At 41.3% G+C, this 21548-nt stretch overlaps 3 protein-coding genes across 3 annotated transcripts in view; 1 reads left to right on the top strand and 2 right to left on the bottom strand.

Annotated features, from left to right (window-relative positions):
• Positions 1-823: 823 nt before the first annotated feature.
• Positions 824-14318, bottom strand: ebpl (EBP like). Its single transcript, XM_088912495.1, has 4 exons — positions 8492-14318; positions 7770-7839; positions 5292-5430; positions 824-4532 (listed from the first exon to the last, which is right to left on the bottom strand). The coding sequence occupies exons 1-4, from the start codon at positions 8675-8677 to the stop codon at positions 4298-4300; spliced, it is 630 nt and encodes a 209-aa protein (XP_088768621.1). The 5' UTR covers positions 8678-14318; the 3' UTR covers positions 824-4297.
• arl11 (ARF like GTPase 11) lies at positions 2135-3208 on the top strand. The gene has a single exon (XM_088912496.1). The coding sequence runs from the start codon at positions 2135-2137 to the stop codon at positions 2666-2668; it is 534 nt and encodes a 177-aa protein (XP_088768622.1). The 3' UTR covers positions 2669-3208.
• Positions 14319-14331: 13 nt separating the features above from the next.
• The window catches only part of kpna3 (karyopherin alpha 3 (importin alpha 4)), a 33384-nt gene continuing 26167 nt past the window's right edge, over positions 14332-21548 (bottom strand). Inside the window, exons 12-17 of the mRNA XM_088912493.1 lie at positions 19280-19408; positions 18536-18640; positions 17813-17884; positions 17249-17411; positions 16516-16610; positions 14332-16288 (exon numbers count right to left, since the gene is read on the bottom strand). Coding sequence (XP_088768619.1) covers positions 16190-16288; positions 16516-16610; positions 17249-17411; positions 17813-17884; positions 18536-18640; positions 19280-19408 — 663 coding nt within the window. The 3' untranslated portion in view covers positions 14332-16189. The remainder of the gene's footprint in view (positions 16289-16515; positions 16611-17248; positions 17412-17812; positions 17885-18535; positions 18641-19279; positions 19409-21548) is intronic.

Raw genomic sequence — 21548 nt, 5'->3', positions numbered from 1 at the left:
AAAGGTTAGCAGAAAGACACCTCTAATACTCCTTTCATGGTTACTTGCCTGCGATTTAGCAACAGATTGCTAGAATCCTACCAAAAGTGATGTCGGGGTGTATGGATGTTTTCTGGTGATCACAAAACAGTTGTAAATTATTGATCTATTAAGCGAGCAGACTGCTTAATTAAGAGATCTCTGGTCTGAAATGTGTTGAGTTCATGTTTTAAATGCTCTCTAAATTAATTTAAAGACTTACTTTGTGTAGATGATCCAATTTAAATGTAAATCGTGTCATGTCTTTAGAACCCCACAATCTAGTATTTGTCTGTAGGAGAGTTGGGGCCTTCTACTGTAGGTCCAAAAGATTAAAAAGGCAACATCAGTTTCCATTTCTTTAAAGTCAGATCCATTTTCAGTACTAGTTGGACTGGGAACAAATGCTCTCAAGTACGAAATCCATTTAGAGTTAACAATCTACCACCTCCCACATGTCTTTCAGACCATAGAAACCAGAGCAAACAACAGAAACCCACATGAACATGGAGAAAACATGCAGACTCCACACAGAAGGAGTCCAGTGATTCAAACCTATAACACTGAAGCTTTGATACAGTAGTGCTAATCAACAAGTCACGTCATATTGATATTTCTTATCTATTTTATAGCAATGTATTGCAATTAATAATATGATAGTGACTTTTCTGATTAGAAGTTTATGTTAATAAATCATAAATGAAATCATAATTCCCAATGACCCACTAGAATAAAGCAGTAAGGTTGATTAGTTGTTCACTGGATCTGATCCACATCAGAAAAAATGAACAGCCACACACTATTACAAGTTAATGGCACATTTATTTTCATCTAAGTGAAGGTGTTATACTTAATTAACATTTTTTCTAGTTTAAGCCCAATTTTAAGATGCACCCTTAACGAGTCCTAATGAAAATGAACTCCCATTCCTTAACGAGTCCTAATGAAAATGAACTCCCATTCCTGTGGAAACAAGTAATTTAGAAACTCTGTCATACTTGCTTCTGGTTGCTTAGTGATCTTCTTTGCACTTAATCCTAAACTCTCAAATTAATGAAGCATCCCACTACAAAGAAAAGGTTAGTCTTCATGTTTCAAGTGCAGACAAATGACTTTCAGAAAATCTCTATCACAGAGGTGTATAATACATGTATTCATTCCATCTCAGCTCTAAATGCCCTAAATGATCCCTTTCAGAATGCTATAAAATTTGCAGATACAAAGACCCTCTAGGTCCAGTATTGGAGAACCTTTGTCTGCTGTGTTCAGTGGTAAATATTCCACTACTGAATTTCAGAAAAATTGCTTCCCTTAAAAAACATGTACCGCTGATGTGCTTCAGTAAATAATTTAATGAGCTGAAACAATAGCTATTAGAACAAATACACAAATAATAATGCCTGCTGCGAGGAAGAAAAAATAGCAAACGTTAGTTTTATACACAGTTCTTCTAATTTCACTAGCAGTGACTGTTTTACCTGTTGACTTTACTGTAGCCAATAACGTGCATTCACCTAATGTCCAGGTAACGAGGAATTAGTTTTGTTACTAGGCTACAAACACAGATAAAGGAAAGCCGAATGTCCGGGGGTTTCTTCTGTATATTTTTACCATACAGATTAGCAGATTCCAACCTTTTAATAATGAAAGAAAAAGAAAGAAAGACAGGAGGAAACAGACACTCCCCCTTAAAGAGATCCTTTTTCTATGACAGCATGCAATGATAAGATCTGAAGGACCAGGGGCCCATTGATTGCCAAGCAGGTGTGGTGCTGGGTGTTTACTGTCCGAATGACTGGGATCACAGGCACCTGTCTCTGCATGGCACAACGCAGATAAAACACTGCTCACTCGCCCGTTCCGCCCATGTTCACGTTCTCTGCTTTGCATCTCATTTAGCAATCTGATGGCAAAACAAACATACAGCACCGAGGTCAGGTGAGATAGAGGAAAAGCTCAGAGTCTTCCTGTTCGAGCAAAGCAGAGGACTGGTCTCTGACACCTCAGCGCGTGACGACGTGCAGCGTGAAGTCTGGTGTTGCAATAAGGGCTGTGTTTTTATTGAGCAACAGGAAGAGAAGTCTGCTTAGTCTCTGCCCTGAGAGCTGCACTCACAATGGGATCGGCCATCTCCAAACGTTATCAGACAAAACCAGCCAGCGTTCTGCTCCTGGGCCTTGACTCCTCAGGCAAGTCCACTCTGCTGTACAAGCTTAAGGATGACCTGGCAGTGGAGACCTCACCCACTATCGGCTTTAATGTAGAGATGCTGGAGCTGGACCACAAGACAACCTTGACCATCTGGGACATTGGAGGGCAGGACAGCATGAGGCCCAACTGGAAGCACTACCTGGAAGACTGCGACGCGCTGGTGTTCGTGGTGGACAGCGCTGACAGCTCCAGGCTAGACCAGGCTAAAGCGGTCCTGAGGAAAATCATGAAGGACGACAACATGAAGGGGGTCCCCCTGCTGGTCCTGGCTAACAAGAAGGAGCTTCCCCAGTCGCTGAGCATCCGTGAAATTTCCAACAAGCTGGAGCTCTCCAGCTACGAGGACACTGACTGGGAGATCCAGGCATGTAGTGCTTACACAGGGCTTGGGCTCCGACAGGCTTTACTCTCATTGGCCAAGCGCATTAAAGAACGGTAGCGAGCGACAGCTTCATCTGCAGTGAAGGATGTGAGACTGAGGATTTTCAATACTAGGCTTTCCTTTCACCATTTTGTGTCCAGAAAGACATGTGTCAGAGCTTCCTAGTGGCCAGGGGGTTTGGTTCTTATCTTCCTCATTCAGAACCAGCCGGACTGAGAAACAAACAGCAGTAAAGCTCACAAATTGCAGCTCACACAGACAACAGCTCTAGAAAGGTGAGATTCTGCTTTTTAACGGAAACTCTTGAATTTTTCACACTCTGTGCAGTCTACAGTGAAGTAAGTGTAAATCAAATTTGAATGCAATAGCAACCTTAGGCTCCCCGGCAGCAAATAAATTCAGTGTGCAATCCACTTAGGAGCCAAAAATGTCTCGATTGTTACAGTGCTGTTTCATCTATTGTATATGTACTTTGTTGTGCAGGCATCAAGATGTGTATATTCACAGTGAAAAAAATTATTTCATTGTTATTGCCATCCTGTTATTTGTATATTATTTAATGATGTAGTGTTTTAACAATAAATTGTATTTTAAAAGGACGCGTGTTGGATATAAAACTTTCCTAAGGATTGTGCTACTGCATCAGGATGTCGGCGACACCTGCCTACAGCTACACAGTGACTATGGCATCCAAGCCAGCTCTCCAACACAGTGAAAGACACCTGCTCTTAGATCTCTCAGGCAGGTGTGAAATAAAGAGCCTTGGGCTTTCCTAGTTCAGCAGTGATTCATCAATTTATAGTTTTCAAACATGAAGAATAAAGGCTAGCCTGCTGGAAGAGTGTCATGTTTGCATTTAACTTATAACTACAAACTGGACACATTTTCTCAATTTACAGGAACCTATAACCTCAAGGTCTTAGTCATCAAGACAGCTTCCAGTTCCTTCTCTTATGAAGCTGTGTAATATAACTCACAAAGCAAAAAGTGGTAAAAAAATTGTTACTGATCTTGAAATATTACCATTTGCATTTATTTCAGTAGTGAGAAATACCATTGTCTGTACATTCAAAGTCACAGAGACTTCCTACTCTGCCTGAAACTGAATTTTAACAGTGCTGAGGAACCCTGTAGTGATTCTTAGTCAGGATGAAACGCTTCCTGAAAAAACTTTTGTTCATAATTACTCTGTATGATTTTGAGAGTTCTGAAGATTTCTTTCATCTTTATTTGTTTAAAGGTTCACAGGAATGCATCACGAATATTCCCTCAGAAATGTAACACATGTATTTTGGATATTTTATTGATGTTTCTTTGCTGTTCTCATGAACAGTACAGATACTGTAGTGTTGTAGCATCTTCTTTCTGTATTATTTTCTTCCTTTACTGAAAGAAAATTAAGTACTGCTGAAGAAGATTATGGGAAGCTTTAAAAGTGCTTAAAGTATTGAAATGACAAAGAGATTTCAAACGCTCTGCAGTCGAGCTTTTTGAAGTCAAGTGCATATGATCCAACAATGCATGTGCTCATGTAATCCACTCAAATACAGGAAGTGAGAGCTGCTTTAAGATGCTGAACTAATGACATCCCCATCATTGGGCCGGGTCTTCAGCTAAGTCACAGCATGGTTTCAGACTTAAGTACAGTGTTTGCTCCCTCTGACTGTTGAACTATAAAGACAAAGTCTATTTCACCTTCTTCTCAGCCAGTTGAGTGTGAGTTCTTTGAAGTGCCATCCATGACTGCCACAACAGGAGTCCTGGCACAACCACCCAGATCCCATTAAAGAAGACCAGGTACACCCAGAGGAAAAGCCAGTTGCTGGTGTTTAGATTGGGGCTGCCAACCAGCCAGTCAGGACAGAAGGTCATCCAGCCTCCATACAGCTCACAGACACACAGGGTGATCTGGATGAAGTGCCTGAGAGGGACAAAGACCAAGTTTACACAGGCTTACTTGTTTGTCTTTGCTAATGATTTCTAGGAGGGAAAAGCTTATGGACAGAGTTGCAATGTGTATGTACAGTAGATCTGGGTTGTAAATGAAATTCAATGCATTGTTCTTAGCTGTGGACTTCAGAATACTGTGCAACAACTAGTCACACACCCTCAATTATTACTAGTAGCTTTGAGAGGGCTCGTCAGAAACTGCTTTTACTGGAGTAGAAAGGTAAATTTACAGAGGCAATAACAGAGGAAGACGAAGCCTAGTACACAACTCAAAATAAACAATTTCAAATGAAACACCATTACATTTTGAACTGTAATTTGGCTAAAAGCGACGTAGTGCCCAGAGACACCTCACACACACCCACACAGCAGAGTGGCTAAGGAGTTAAACAGTCTTGAAACTTCGACTACAGGTGAGGCCTTCTTACAAAACTACCACAAAACAGTTTTGTGAAGAACTTCTTAAAGGACTTTAGTAATTTGATGCATGTTCGATATATTTATAATTCTAACCCATATCCCACGCAGGGTGGGGTCTGCTTGGTGCCTTAGGAGCTCCAGGTTGTCTCAACCCTTATCAGGAAGGAGCCTTCGTCAGGTAATAAATAATTTACTCTTCAGGTACAAATATTTCAGGGGAACTTAATCTTGTTGTTTTTTTTTGACAGGGCAGTTCTCAGACTCGTAGCATTTCAGTAATGCTTTAAAAGAAAGAATGTGCTTCAGTCACCTGTAGTGTTTATCCTTGACTATGGCGTAAATGAGAAGCACTGCTAGGAAGCCATCTAACACCACAGTGAGCAACTCCAGGGACACGATTGTGGGATCCGAATGGAGCCACCTCTCATCCGCTTTTCCATATTCCTTCCCTGTTGATGACGAGAGAAAAAAATCAGTTTAAAGGTCCTGAACTCCTGGGTGCAGGACGGGTCTCCCGGGTCTGCCGACCTCGCAGGCAGGAGCAATGCTGCACGAGTGGCACATATCACAAGAGAGCAGGCAACGTGCTCAGGTTCTGCTGCTGGAACTCGAGCTACGCAGCAGGCTTGAAGTGAAGCCAGTCACACGTGCAGGGTGCAGGAGGGTGGCATTGCTACAAGCTGTGGATTGTCCTTCCTGTGTGATTAAGGGGCTGGGAGAGGGTTACCAGTGCACCATTGTGGTTCTGAGCTCTGGCTTTCTAATAAGAAGGCTGTTGGTTCAAATCCCAGCTAAAACACAAGTTGCGTACAAGGTACTTCAATCAGTTTTATCAAGTGTAATGTCATATACTGTATATATAATATGTATAAGTCTCTCTGGAAATAAGCATTGGGAAAATGGATTGTACCCAATCCTTCCTTATAATTTATTCAGGTATAAGCTTTTGATGCTTGCTCAGTGTTTAGCACCAAGGATCTTTTTGATTATCATGTAAAAACAAGCAAAGCTGTGATTTTTTTTTCATATTAAGGCTTTCACGTTTGTTGACAAAAGGTTGTCCATTAATTGGATGAATATTTCTCTCCGAAACGAAAATTGACCGCAATTGGATTTTTTGTTCGGCTTTTCCAGGTATGAAGTAACCCCATGACATCTATAACCATGTCTCGCCACTAGAGGTCTCTCTATAACGAGGCTTAATGTGGCGATTTGCGCCTTGTCGACAGTCAAATGCTGGGTCTTGCAAACGAATTCCGACCATTGTAGCTGTCACATTTTCTGCTTGCAGTCGTAGCACTGCAGCAGCAATTCTAAGGCGTACATTCAAAACCAAAAAATAAAAAATCTGTAAATAATTAATATAAAAGAAAAATGGGAGAGTCACGATTTGCACAAGCATACAAACCCTAGGTACACAAACATACCTTAACAAGCCACACAACTAGCTGAGGGGCCTCTGTGTGCAATAATAAGGGTTCTCATTAAATTAGAACAAACACAAATGTCTCTGTGAGGTTCCCTGTTCAGGTAATACATTTCAAGCAAGACTTCAAGCATGAAAACTAATGAGCTTTCAAAGCAAGTCAGGGATGAGGTTATTGAAAAGCACAGATAAGGAGAAGGGTAAATATTGACGTTTCTGAGGATCCCAGTGAGCACAGACTACTCAATCATGAAAAAATTAAAGGGACGTGTCTCAGTGTGTCTTGCCCCCTCCATTGTGAATTTGCACTTCTCCCATCTGTGAGCTGCCTCCGTGCCCCCAGGTATAAAGTAACAGACTAAGGACATCTTTCATCGCCGCTGTAACATCTCTCTCAAACAAGGTCAAATAACTATCATATTTTGTATACAATCCTTCTCTATTGGTAATGTTTGTCTTCCTTGTTGTATTGTTGTATTGGACTGTGCTGTAAAACAAATTTCCCCCAGAGGATAATAAAGCAGAAACTGAATTGCAGTTGCATTGTGACTTCAGACTCAGCCACAGGGTAAGCAGGGCACTGGGGGGGGGGGTGTCACTCTGAAGCCACTGGTGACCTTGAAACAGCGAGTTTTCAACTGGAGCACCACAAAACGGAGCCTGTATGGCACTGACAAAAAAAAACCATCTCAAATCCCACATGGGGTTTGCAACAAAGCACCTACGTGATACGACACGCATGTGGCAAAAGATAAAACTGGAAAGTTTGGGCCCAAATGCAAAGCATTACTTTCGGTGCAGACTCAGTACGGTGCATCAACCAGTCACAACACCATTCCTACCATCAAGCACGGTGCTGGCTGCACTGTGTTAATGAGTCGCTTCTCCTCAGCTGGGACTTCTCAAAACTGAGGGAAAATGGATTAGAACTTGAATATAGGGGAATCGTAGGGGAAAACCCTGCTAAAGTCTGGATCCACCCATTCAAAGAACAGACTTGAATCCCATCCCAGGTGGAGTGTTGGCACTGTGGCTCAGGATCTGTGCCTGTGGCTTGGAGGTTGCTGGTTCAAATCCCATGGCTGGCAGAGGAGTCCTACTCTGTTGAGCCCCTGAGCAAGGCCCTTACCCCCAACTGCTCCAGGGAGAAACGAGACACTCCGAATAATTTTGTAAGGCAGTGTATGGGCACTGCTCAAACCTTGGTAGTTGTCAGTAACACTGACAAAAGTACCAAGTGCAGTACACGAGTGCAGTTTCATATTTATATCATATTTCATTAATAAAGACGTTACAGGATAATGTATATATGTAATATGTAAGATAGTATCTACTGATTCAAAACACCCGCATGATACTTACACAACTCGGCAAAGACATTGTCAGAGGTGGCCACTGTTCCAACCAGTGACATGTACACAAACGGCCCTTCCTTTAAAAAAGAAACATTAGAATTACAATCCAACACATATTACGTTGCCTGACGAAAAATGTCTGTATAAAGTAGGGTTTCATACCCATAATGCCAAAATATTTTAAATATTGAAATATGTAACTTATCAGCAGCGGTGACATTCTGAAACCTGACGAAAGAAAAATCATCAACTCGAAATAAAATTCGTCATGTTGACGTCTCGGTTACCTTTCTGTTTTAAGTTCAGCAAAATTAAGTTATTTGCGAACCCCACTTTATTCACTTACACCACCGTTCCAAACTAAACTGAAAAGCAAGTGGACGTTGGACAGCAGTCGGTTCAGTTGCTCTCGTTTTAAAGGCAATGCTCAACGACAAAAATCCGGTGCAGAGCAGAAAATGGATCTGGATATCGCGTTTGGAACCAAAACAAGACACCCAAAACCACCACTGAAAATGCTGTTCTGTTAGTATTACTTCTTGGACAGAAATGTTCAGGAGGCGCAACATTCATTCACTACCCGCTGCACCCTCCCGCACTACCAATTTACAATTTACCGCGCCTGCCCTGTGGCCGAGATTGGGCAGGCACTAAACTCGGGAGCTCCATTTTATTCCTGTTCTGGGAAGGAGCCGCGGGGTTCAGTTTTCTCGCACGTCCGGGACTCACCAAGGTGAAATGTACGATGGCATCATAGAACAGCCAGATTAAGACCCATCTGTCCGCCCGGCAGCACTGCCCGCCGATCAGCTGAGCCAGCCCGTACCCGGCTGCGAGCTGCGAGCCGCAGGCCAGCAGGGAGCCCACGGTCACGGGCGTGAGCAGCGCGGGGGCTCCTTCCGACTCGGACGACATGGTATTCAGCAGACTGTCGCTATAAAGGATTTCAGGCTCGTTTCTAAAGGAAGTCGGGCTGGGCAGAGCCCCGGACGGACACAGAAACGGAGAGGATTCGCGGAGGGAGGACCTTCACTCCTCCCCGACTGGCGGCGGCGGCGGCTCCGCACTCGGGCCATTGGCTTGATCGCGGATCTCCCCACTTTACAAGCACGTCTGAGGGGTGGAGGGAGATAAAGAATGGGCCAAGGTCCAATGGCACTACGGTATCGCAATATATTTCAATGTACGATTATTGCGAATATTTATCTGGATCCACATGAAAATCATGTCAGAGCATTTGCTTTTCCGAGCGCTTTTCTTGTTGCTGTATATGTACGCAAGAATGTCGCACCAAGCCCTTTGTTGCTCGGAGAATGACGGTGTGTGTGTGTCATGCTTCACTTGGATTGGTTCGTAGCGCAGGTATTTAACCAGCTTTTGTTATTTTCGTGATCCTAAACTAAACAAAATGCAAACGAGAGGGGTCCTCTTGGTCTGTCTAGCCTGCTTAGCTCATTAGCAGCTAATGCATTTACCACGACCCTTCCTTGAAACAAGCCAAGGTATCGGTCTCTGCCAGGTGTCTGGCAGTGTGTTTCAGACTCTCACAGCCCAGTGTGTAAAGAAGCGCCTTCTGTTTCAGTCTTAAATGCACCTCCGCTTGTTCCCCGTTTTGCGTTTGCGTTCCCTGGTTTGTGTAGCGCGAGTGAGCCGTATTTTATTGACAGTCACGGAGACAACATACAGGCTCCGTACAGAAGACAACCCCTGGCAGGAATCAAACCGTGAGTGGTAGTGCTCATCGCCATGCCTTCATACTGCTGTATTGCGATATTTAAATTGTACTGTCACAAAAAAAATAACCTAGCCGTTTGGAGGTTTGGAGGTAAATGACCGGCAATTTTTTTTTCACCGGAGCAGTTATTGGAGTGAATGTCTATTTAAAAGTGCACAAAATGGTGGCCAGGCAGTCGCCCTGGTTTATCAATGAACCTTACTGATCCACATTCTGCATGGCCACTAGAGTGATACCTCTCAGGTTGGGAGTTAATTGACCTGTTTTCAAAGAGCAACTAGAATTATAAGGGCACATTTCACCAAGCTCCCCTTGTGGGAGAACATCAAGCTATTTTTGCAGACTGGGAGGCGTGATTCTACAGCAGTTCTGGGTGAGGTGACACTTGCCAATATTCAGGTCAATGAGTAGAGCATTCCCCAGTTAATGGTAGTTTCAATCTTGATCAAAGAAATTGGCCACAAGGCTCATGTAGAAACGTATTTTACTAGACGTTAACTATATTGTCATTAGAATGACAGTCAAACTCCATACATTTGGAATTGGACTAAACAGCCTTGAGCAGGAAGAGTTTCCAGAAGAAGATGAGCTCTATCATGTACTCCGTGTGGCCAGGAAATTTATCACAGCAACTTAAGAACATGAGAACAGTTCTCGATCCAGCTGTTTCCTGAAAGAAAACAGGAAGGGTATTGGCTTCAAACATATGACTGGGTAGCTTGTTCCAGACTCCCACAATCTTTTGGGTAAAGTAGGGCCTCGAGTTCTCAGTTTTAAATGCTCTTCCATGCTGTTTCCATCTGTGTGCTCAGGTGGGTGTTTCACTGTTTATTCTGAAGAAGTCCTGTGGGCTGACCGGGCAGTGCCTTTGGGGATAGTGAATACTGGTATCAGGTCTCTACGTAATCTCTGTTCAGGTTCTGTTCCTTCAGTCTGTTAGGGTAGAACAGAATGTGTTCATACTTTAAGTTCTAACACTTGCATAGAAGTGCAAAACCTAGCACTTGTCTGTGTTAAACATCGTCTGGCGGGTGTTTGCTTCTCCTTGATTTTTTTTCTAAGTCTTTTTGAATTTAATTTGCTTCTTCTACAGTTTTTGCTCATTCTCCTAATTTGGTACCACTTGCTCGCTTGACTAGTTTACTAACTACATGGGAGTCTAGATCACTGATATAAATTGAGAAGTGCTGTGGTCCCAGTAAAAATCCCTTTTGTACTCCACTAATTACAGTGCATTACTCCAGTGTGAGCAATAACCAATTCTCAACCCAAACACTTCCACATACCTGTATACCCACTGCCTACCGCAATTTCATAATTAATTGTATATCCCTATCTTTCTTAAAATCCTTCTGAAAATCTTACCCCCCAGTTTCAGGCCCTATGTATATTTATAACTGTTATTGCTTGCTCAAAGAAACCCTAACAAGTAGGTTTGGCAAGACCTTCATTTTCTGAATCCATGCTATTTCCTAGGATAATATTCCATATAGTGTAGGTGATCCTGTAATTTAGTTTTTATAACTGTTTACATAACCTCACATGCAATAAAAGTCTTATTTATTGGTCTATAATTGTTCATTTCCATTTTCTCACCCCTTTACGTGTTTGTAATTTATTTTTGTTTAACTGTGTCCTGTTGTATTCTACTCATTTTGTAAAGTCTTTTTGCCCCCGTATATTTTAATCAGTTTCTTGAACCTTATTAGGATTCTGTTTTTTAGCTTTTGATTAACTCACTTTTGGGAGACATTTGTTCTGAGCTTCAAGTAGAATCTGTTTCAGTGGTTTAAATTGTTTGCATCTATCCCACTCTATTTTACTTCTCTTACTCGGTTTCATTCCTTCAAAATTGAAACATACCATATTATGATGACACTCTACTAATTTTTTCTCTCTCTGTTTTTCTCACTCTGTCTTGATCGTTGGGAAGATCTATAAAATTATTTCCTCCAGTAGATGTCTATCATTTCAATTTCTGCTCCTGATATTCCTTTAGGTCTTTCCCCATGTTGGGAAAGTTGAAGTCTCCCAAAAACGTTTTTTTCTTTTGACCTATTTTTTCTTTAATTCTTTCATGTGTGTGTGTGAAGTATTAATTGTGTATTTCATGGGTTCTGAGGAATATTATTACTTTTGCCAATATCTTGGATTAGTATTGTAAATAACATCTGGGATTAGAAATAAAGCCAGATTAGGGTTCCAAAAAGTATAAACATTGACTCAATCAGGGATACAGATATCCTACACAGTGACCTTTAAATAGTGTGCTTGTGCTCCTTTGCCAATTATGCAGGCTGCATCTACTGTATCAGAGTGGTTCCAGGTGTTACAAACAGGTGGTTAAAATGCATGGTACTTTGTTCTTTTCTCTTTAGACTACCTGCAACACACTGGACATGTCATAAAGATGTTTCAATGCTGATTACAAAGGAACATTAAGGAAAGCAGTTTAGGGACATGGGACTGTTATTAGACAGTGGAGCACCTTCAGTAACAGACTGCTCCAGCTACGGCGTCCAAGGGAACGTTTCCACAGGTCCTTCCTCCCGGAAGTGTATAACACTGCCCTAGGCTAGGCCTGTTAGCCATTCATCTGCTCATCTATGGACAGCATGTTGCTCTCATGTACTTTTGGCCACTGCAGTAATATGTTTATACTGTGGTATTTTCAATCTGTACATACCTATGCACATTTTGCACATCTTTTGTTTTACAGTTACTATTAGCATATTTTGCACACATATTTTGCCATTTCATTTTGTATTCTATATACTTATTTAATTACTGTAATGCTGTATTTTAATTGTAGCCTATTGTGATGTCTGTCTTGCTTTTCTTGGGCTGTGCTGCTGTAATGCTTCAGTTTCCCTTTGGGATCAATGAAGTCTTATCTTATAATCTCAAAGCAGTCATTCCCATATGCAAAATATTTTCCCTTGCCATGCAACCATTTATGTTCCTCTAGTATGCATGGAAAGTGTATTCAGAAGATGTTTATAGTATACCAACTTTACTCACTATACAAGAATAACTCATAGGGAAGGGATAGGAAACCTGGAAAAATAAATGACAGATCACTCTTAAGTTAATAAAGCTCACTCCCGGTTCTTGTAAGTCACACCCTCTATGGGTTTTACAGGGGGCTCAGATTTCATAATGAGCACAGGATAGTATTGCAGTTATAACTAATAAAGTTATTTAACTGGTTTAAGTAAGCCTTTAAAAAAAAGCTTCTGTCCCCAGAATCATGATTTGAAGGCTATATAGGAAAGGAAATGAAGATCACTGCTCTAAAGAGATGGCTTTCAAAGTTTTCCAGTCTGAGATCCCCCTTTCAGGAAAGCACTTCTCAGTGTAGACCAAATCAAACTGAAGTCTGGAATTATAATTCCCTGTGTCTACTGTACTGTATATAATCCTTTTCCGCCCACAGAAGCCGTGAAAGCGTTTTACTTACATCAGTAAAGAGGAGCAACCATTTAGGGGACCTGTGAGAGCTATCCAGGACCATTATACAGCAAATCAGGTGAACAGGTGAGAAATGACCACCCACAGAATAAAAGAGATCTCCAAGAGGGCAGAATGTACAAGACCAGATTCAGGCAGGACACTGGCATTAACAGTCGATAATAGCATTCTACAACTGAAGATGGTCACTCTACCTCCTATAGCATGGAGCCCCCAGTCACCATACTGGGGAACCAGTTTTCAAAAACTGTGATGCAGAGAGAAGAGCGCCACCTATGGCTCCAAAAGCCCCGCTTATAGCAGGAACCGAGTTTTCCTTGAAAGCTTCCATCCCAGTGCTGACCACGCCCAGCCCAGCCGAGCTTCTGAAGAACTGGAGAGCTCAGGCTTCAAGCTGGAAACACCGCCGGACGACAGTACTATTATCAAGTACTGAACGGAGAATTGTAGAAGAACTCCACAGTACCCGAGTTGATTTTACAGATTGTAATTAGAAGGTGAAAAGTTTCTTCCTTTCTAGGACCCATCCAGCAAGGAGGACACCTGGATAAAAACCCTTTCTCCAAGTGCTGCTCCTGCAAAACATTTAAGAGCTACCTTGATCAGGACCCTGGACAGCATCACTTGACCAGAATCTAGCCTGATCCATTTAATGGAATATTCCAAACATTTACTTCAAACGAATCAGGAACAAGAGACAAGGAAGGAACTTAAAGGCCCTTAATATACAGTTCAGAACCTATGTTGTGCAGACAAATACTCAGGTATAGTATACTTACTCTTGATGAGGCTCTCAGGCAAACAACTATCTCAACACGGCTTTGTCATTCTACATATTTCAACATACGTGGATTATTGCTCATAACGGATGCAGCAAAAGTAAAAACTACTGGACTAGAATAGGGAAACCCCTAGCTAGTCTATTATTAAAGTCAGAATACTAAAGCAGATCAGACATACAAACTCGAGTGGAATTACCATCAACAGTCATTTAACCACTCACACACACACTGTCCCACTCCACAGTGTCAATTAGGACACTAAGAAAAAGAGCTAACAGCAAGTTTATTTTTGTTAGTGTAACTAATACAGAAACAATGCTCTGAAGAGGGAAAATGTGAACGGATGTTATGTCACTTAAATTAAACCTTAAACAGAGAAATTACATGAACGCAGTTAGGATTGGGAGTGAAGAGGGCATAAGGGGGTATATATACAATGTCAAGTGCTACAAATTTATTTTTTGCCAATCTACAGAAAAGCCCCATTGCTCTGTGTTCACTCAATTGCTGTTTTTCAAATAACTCCATGCTAAATGTATTTTAATGTAAAAAGTTTAAGAAAATGAAAAACAAAGGCACAATGAATTTCAACTCATTCTTTAATATGCACAAGAGTTGAAGGAAACAATGAGCCACCTTAAAGAGAAATTGAATCTAAAATTTATAAAAAGATATAAATAATCAGAGGCCAAAATGCAATCTGTCACATTTTAAAACAAGTTTCTTTAGCAAGTAAAAATCTTGCAATGTACATAAGCTTGTATCAATTTCTGATACAAGACAACTCTACTCTTTAAAGTGGCTCTTCCTAGGCGTCTAGATAAATCATGAATGTACACCTGCTAAAGATTTTGTTCATCAGTTATAAATGGCTACTCCAGAAAGCTCTGACTGCATTCCAAATCCGACATCTTTGCAGTAGTTAGCAGCCAAAACATAACTACATTAGTCCAAACGCAATTTTTTTAATCCCTTTACAAATAAATGCACAGGGAGACGAAGACATTTATGCCCAGTCACAACAGCAATAAAACCCATTCCAATAATGGTATCATCTTTATCACGATACGCATGTTAAAAACAAAACTCCCCGTTAATTTGAACAGTAAATACAATATTATTCTGCAGAATATCCCAGATGTACAGTTAGCAGCCACTGCAGCTTTTATACAAGCCTTATATATGACAATTGGAAAGATATACTTTTGTACAATTGAGTTGTAGCACGAAACCTTCTGAAAAAAAGTATTGCAAAGGTCATGGGCCACATGATTCAGTTTTTTCCTTTAATTTTTAATACTCTGTAATTGCTGCCTTTCACAATTAAGCACAGGTTACAGTTTTGATGTGTGCGTAAGACTGAATTACTGCAAACTTGGAAGATCCACAGATTAAACCCAGTACAATCCAACCATTGTCACTACTTTTTTTACTCTCAATTTAAACTAAAAATATATAATCAACCCTAAAAGGAAAAAAAAACAGCTGAAAGCAAGATTGGTAGTTATACATATTCGGAGAGGAATTATCAGGACACTGCTCAGAACTTTTACATCAGAATCAGAACTCCTGCTTTCAGCTTAAAAAGCTTAACGGAGATTGCATTTCAAAAGACCATGCACAGCAGCTGACTACTTGAATGAGGAGGAACACAGGTTGAAATCAGTAGTCAAGCAGGACTTCAGTCTTCAATATTAAGTGTGATAATTTCAGTCAAAAGTGTCGGCTCCAACAGAAGAGTTCAATTCTTAAATTTTCTTTTCATTCTCGTCCCCCAGACCTACAAAAAAATGAATGCTACAAAGTCCTTTTCTGAAAGAATTTAAGTAAAATGAACCTTTTCTCCACTTAATTGTGTCATTTCTTACAAGTATTTTTTTGTTCACATCGTCTTTTTTACATTAAAAAAACCTCATTCTTCCATGAAAAAAAGCTGTGGCGACAAATGACAATGTTCGTCCATCCATGTTGAACTTCTCCCCTCTCCCTTTTCCTTCTCAAAAAAATCAAAGCTCTTTCAGTCGAAATCCAGATATCATTTTGCCACGCACTGAGTTTTAAGTTTCAACATCTTAAAACAGGGTTACTGGTTTTAAAAGTGATTACTGGAGTTGGTGGCGAGGATGTGATACCAGGGAAGGAAAGGCAAAAAAACCCATTCACAAATGCTGGGATTTTGTTTTCTTCACTGATATGATGGCAAATAAAATGGGTTTATATTCATGCACACTTAATCCTTAGTCTGTGTGGTAGCAACTTTTGGCAACTGCAGAGTGACTGACAAAGAGGCTTTTTTTTAACTGTAGAAGCATCGACTGAAGATGCACAAATTGTCTTTGATCCTTCAGTGCTTGTTTTATTTTTTTTCTGGTTAGTGAATCTCTTGTGGTGTTTTTGAAGTTGGTAGGTGGTGCAGAGCAGCTGAAACATCCAATTTCCTTAAAATTTGAACTCCTTGGTTTGCAAGTTGGACGCAGGGTCAAAATTAAAGGTTCCTCCTTGGGTAGGCTCAGGAATCAGGCTGGGATCCTCGTCAATCTGAAAAAGCAAGGACATTAAAGAGCAAACTGTCAGTGATTTGGCAAACATTTTCCACACACCTTAAGCTGATAAAAGTAACTCCCCAAAGAAGAATACCAAACATGCAATCACGGGCTCAGCAAATGCCTATTAAGATACCCTTAAATCACCTCAAAGCCAAGGGAAAAGCACAAGACAGTACAAAAACAAATGAAGTATGTGCTTCCTTCAGCTCTGGCACTTACATCATCTCCTGAAAAGTACTGATCAATAATTTCAAACGCTAATTTGTAGATGTCCTCATTTTCATGCTGCTGCAGATTTTCTATTTTCTCCAGACCTATAATCAGAAAAAGAAAAGCATTTAAACCAAAAACATTTTAAAAAATAACATTTATTGCAAACTAGGGCACATTAGGCAATCTTAACTTGTGTAAACAGACTTCTTGGATCCAAGACAAATGCAAAAGCTTTTATTTCATTCAGAGAAGTGCTGTAAAAAAAAAGCTGACCAACAGCAAGAAACAACATTCCACCTGGGTTTTAGAGGATGATGCAATTTGCTCATCAGTGCTGCCTCCATGTAGTTGAGCCTAATTCAACCTGAGTCATTACATCAAACAGACGTGTTTTAACATTAAAAAAAACGTGACAAAATTCACAGTATTTACAAGCCTGTGTCGGAATGAAATGTGAACTACTGGGAAGTAAATGCACAAAAGCAAGCAACTGCCCCAAGTGCCAATAGCAGCGAACAGCCACATATAACAAAAAAGGTCAATCCAGGCAAAAAACGAGTAGTTTCTTTTGTTTCCGTTTCGATGGATTTGGCAGTTAAGGCTTGTGTTCGAGGTAGGTGCTGGAAGAATATTTCCACAGGACCTGGTAGAAACCGGGTTTGCGAGCTTGGGTGTGCCAGCTGTACACCTTCACTGTTGTACTCAATGTTGCCAGCTGCTGTGGGCGGCTGCGCCTTACCTCCACACTCCTCTATGATTTCAGCTATTGTGCTCGCCTCTTCCCCAGCCATAATTAAGATGTTTTTCAGCCCGTCTAGGACCACCTGGACCACCTGCGAATCCTTCACCGACAGCAGGTTGCAGAATGGAGGGATGACATTCTGCTGCACCAGGTACTCCACCTGGAGAAGTGGGAAAGACATCAGCTGCAGCCTTGGCTCATCCAAAGCACATGATTTTGCCCGCTTTCTGGACACAAGCATGAAAAATAACTGCTCAGTCCTAGGAATTCAACACTGGTGGGTAGGTAGAAAGTAAATGACCGAGAATGACAGTGACGCATACATCTGATATAATTTCAGATATAATGTAGTTATCATCCAGATGCTGACATCTGTGCACTATACTAAACCGGGTTGAGTGTACTTCTAAAATAAAAACTATTCTGTAGCAAACAGGATGGAGAATGAATTAATCTCTAGCAGAGAAAAAATATATTTGGAATAAAGGGGAAATTATTAGACACTAAGTTATACTTTAGAAAATGAATAGGTTAAATGCCATTTCTTAAGGTTAAACTCACCTGATCTTTCCTTCCGCTTATTGTTAGGTTACTAATCGCCCAGGCTGCTTCTTTTTGTGTGCCAAAATCCCCCTATGTTCAGATACAAACAAACATCAAATGAGCTAGAAGTCATCATCGGTATCACCACAGACACTCCTACCAAACACGTGGAAGATGTTGCAGAAACCAGGGAGGATGCCTTAACATGACTTGGGGCTTTGGACTGCATCACTATAATGTATAAGCGCTGGGTTATGAGCCTGTTCAGCATGACCAAAAAAGGCAAAGGATACAGTCTGCGCAGGAACACGACAGACCAGCAAATACCTTGGCACGGCAACTCAGGCCCGAGGCGTGCCTGTGAAGGTTAAACTCTTCAAGATGGCTCACCGAATGGCGTTGTGGAATGAGTCACACTGCCAAGACGTGAGGAGTTTCTGACGTGCTGGAAGGCACTGATCTCAGCTGGGCACATCCCTGCATTTGCAGGGGCATGAAAGTGAGGGCAGGCTTCCTCCACTGGGATATTAGCAATGGTCGGACAAGTGGCAACAGGTTGTACAACCTTTCAGGCTCAGCTCCAGCCACTGTTCCACATGGAAGAAGTCTTATTTGGCGTACTTGACCGAAGCAGCAATCTCAATTCTTTACACCAGTGAAGTTAAGACTCAAAGATATCAAAGGAACTAAAACTAATTACAAAAGTTTCAAACTGCATTTCTGAAATGGACCTTACCGCACCTTAGCCAGCTGATGTATGATCATTGGAATCAAGCCAGCATCTATCACCGCCTGGACCTGCTGCTGGTTCCCAGCTGTGATATTCGAAAGGAACCAGACGGCTTCCTAAACCACAGACAAAGAAACAGAATAAATTGTATAGCTAGAGATTTTGAGTTATAAAAACAAAAATTAGACACTTGCATCCTCATGCAGTCATCTGTGACTTCTTACCATCAGGGTCACAAGCTGAACGCTACTACTGCTAAACAAGGTCTAGAGGAGCTCTGCTTCGAGCCTAAGCTGTTTTAATATACATGAAACTGATAAAAAGCCTGTTTAAAGATTCAGAATTCAATATCAACAGAATAATGTACCCAACTGTCAGAATATCTTAAATCAACTTTCAGGTTTAATAGATTATGCCACTATGATCCACACTTCTATACCGACAAAAAAAACCTTTAGCATAGTTTTATTTAGTATAAACAGACTGATGTGCAATTTGTAAGGAAGAAATATGCCCTTGCACTCTAAATACAAGTGCCAAGTCCTTGAGAACAAACCCCTTTCTTCTTTTTTAGTATAGGGAATTAAGTGAATTGCAATGCTTTAATTCAAACCAAAAAGCAATGTAATGAGCAATTTTGCCACCCTCATCTCAGGCTCGACAAGACACCTGAAATGTACTCAAAGGGAAAAAAGAAGCCTACTAATGGCTCCTGGACTTCATAAGTGGTTCCTTTACCCTGAACAACAGCTTACCTTGTTTATCTTCTCTTTCGGATGTGTTAGCAGGTTGGGGAAGTGTGAGAGCACATCACAATTCAACACCACTTGAGTCTGTTCATCAGTGCCAGTCACAATGTTCCCCACTGCCCTCAACGCAGCAGTCTGCAGGAAAGAGACCATGGAGATTTCACACAGGTAACATTAACACGCTAGACTGCGCCTGCAAGGTCCCACATTTAACACAGCACACAAAACATTAGCTTACGAAGAAAACGCAATCTGAAGCAAACGTAAATGTACCCTGTGTGTTGTGACGGCACTATTTAATTAGAACACAGTGCGCAGGGATACTATACATGACTGGGTTCTGGGGTCAGGGGTCAGGAGAGAAAGAGTGGAGAGCGGTCTGCGTCTCTATGTTGTTCAGTCCATTTATTCGATCGGTGTTATGTTATACATTTATTTTATTAAAGCCTGTTAAACATCTATACACCTCTGGATTATCATTTCTACGCATAACACTACACCCTGGAAGGAATTCAGAAGGTGTAAATACAATACCACACTGTAATCCACTATCCGGGAGTCTTAAGACAAATATTTCACTTATTTAAAGGATCTGGCTGTTTGCTGCAGTTACTGCTTCATGGATTCATTTACAGCCACTGGCCCTTTCTCTACAGTCTACATGCGCTCTTGACGGCTTCAAAGCTAGCCGAGATGAAATGCTTCAGAGGGAGAGGAAAAGACAGGAAAAAACGGTTCACATTTTAGCCTAACATGCTGGTAGCATCCAAAGTTTTCACTGCTATGATGAAACGGTATTTAATTTGAATGTTTTATATAAACACAAAATATTATGGTTAAAATAATCAACGTGTACATGTAACAGAAATTTGATTTACACCTGCAATGAGCTTGCAATTTACACAGAAGTGGTCACGTGTTGTGAAAAACAATTTCTTACTACCCTGAAAAGCTGACACGCTGCCATAAAACTAACATCGACAAAAAAATCCTTTGAAGACTTTAGGATGAAGGAGTATTTCTTTTTATTTGAAAAAAAAATCACTATACGTAGCTTAACGACATGATCAAAAATGGGTTAACGTGAGGAATGAGGATGGGAAGAAATTTTTCACTTGCTTAATGCAATGCTCAGAATACAAAGTTTTGTCTCACAGGGGGGGATACAACTCTCCAAAACGCAGTCCTTGAGTCTCGAACAATACAGCATTGTTTGAACCACTGAGCTCCAACTCAAAAGCACAGCAAGACAGCACTGAGGCCAAGCCTGCGCAGTGATGACTCAGCTACAGTCGACAAAAACTACCAGACAGAATCAGGGTGTGAATCATGTGCTAATTCCCCAAAGGCACCTACTGCCATCACACTGGGGCTGCACTGTCTGGTTCATAATAAGTGAGCACGCAACATGAACTCCAGCAAAAGATGCTTGACTACACTACAGCATGCTTTCCTTTCTCATGGGAGACGCACATAGGAACCAGCTAACCTGCACAACCTGATGGACAGCATCTTAGCAACTATCTCACGATACATTTCACCTTTCCGATGATGGGCTCAAGACATTCTAAAACGAAGCTCTGGAATCCAAACGGAAATATTCAGAAATCACAGAAATAGAAAATGACAAAACGTCTTGATAGTTCTAAATCAGCATGAGCCCATGCAATTCCTACGAACGTCAAACTTTGAACCGAGTTAAGAGCTGGAGGCGTAATGTAGTTAAAACTCATCTTACAAGCGTTTAGCGCAGTGGCACGGCTGCTAGCCCAGCTGCCTCACAGCTCCAGGACTCCGGGAACAATTCCGTCCTGGACTACCTATCTGCGTGGAGTTTGCAAACGCACGTTTACACCAGGTGCTCCGGCTTTCTTCCATTTGGCCTCGTGCATTCTGGTAAGATTTGATTGGCTATTCTAAATTGTCCCCTTCTGAGCGATCCCACGACTGACTGGCATCTCGTCCAGAGGGAGAGCATAGCTAGGCTGTCAGTCCTGCCTTGCACCCTTGTGCTCCTGGGATAGACTCCAGATCGCTACGAACCTCCTCAGGATAAGCAGCTTACTAATGATAATGGACAGGGCTTAAAAACGCAGCCACAAAAAAACATGAGAGGCACAACTAAAAACCGACGGTCCCAAAACTTAAAACTTTGAATGGAATGGCGGAAAACCTAGCAGCTGGGAAAATTGTAAAAATCTGAAATCCCCCACAAGGAAGGTCTCCCATTACAAAGTTTTTGCTACGTTCTGTTTTCATGCAACACCATCAGGCA

Source organism: Atractosteus spatula, chromosome 4, assembly GCF_055471065.1.
Source record: "Atractosteus spatula isolate fAtrSpa1 chromosome 4, fAtrSpa1.hap1, whole genome shotgun sequence".
Classification (NCBI taxonomy): Eukaryota; Metazoa; Chordata; class Actinopteri; order Semionotiformes; family Lepisosteidae; genus Atractosteus; species Atractosteus spatula.
The sequence above is the reverse complement of the archived record's forward strand: the minus strand, read 5'-3'. Positions and strand labels throughout refer to the sequence as shown.

Bases quoted from the DNA above. Each gene is read 5' to 3' on its own strand.
- arl11 (XM_088912496.1), top strand. From the start codon at position 2,135: ATGGGATCGGCCATCTCCAAACGTTATCAGACAAAACCAGCCAGCGTT.
- ebpl (XM_088912495.1), bottom strand. From the start codon at position 8,677: ATGTCGTCCGAGTCGGAAGGAGCCCCCGCGCTGCTCACGCCCGTGACC. The intron at 7,840-8,491 runs GTGAGTCCCGGA...TCTTTTTTAAAG, and splicing joins CCATCGTACATTTCACCTTG to GAAGGGCCGTTTGTGTACAT. The intron at 4,533-5,291 runs GTGACTGAAGCA...TGTCCCTCTCAG, and splicing joins GTCAAGGATAAACACTACAG to GCACTTCATCCAGATCACCC.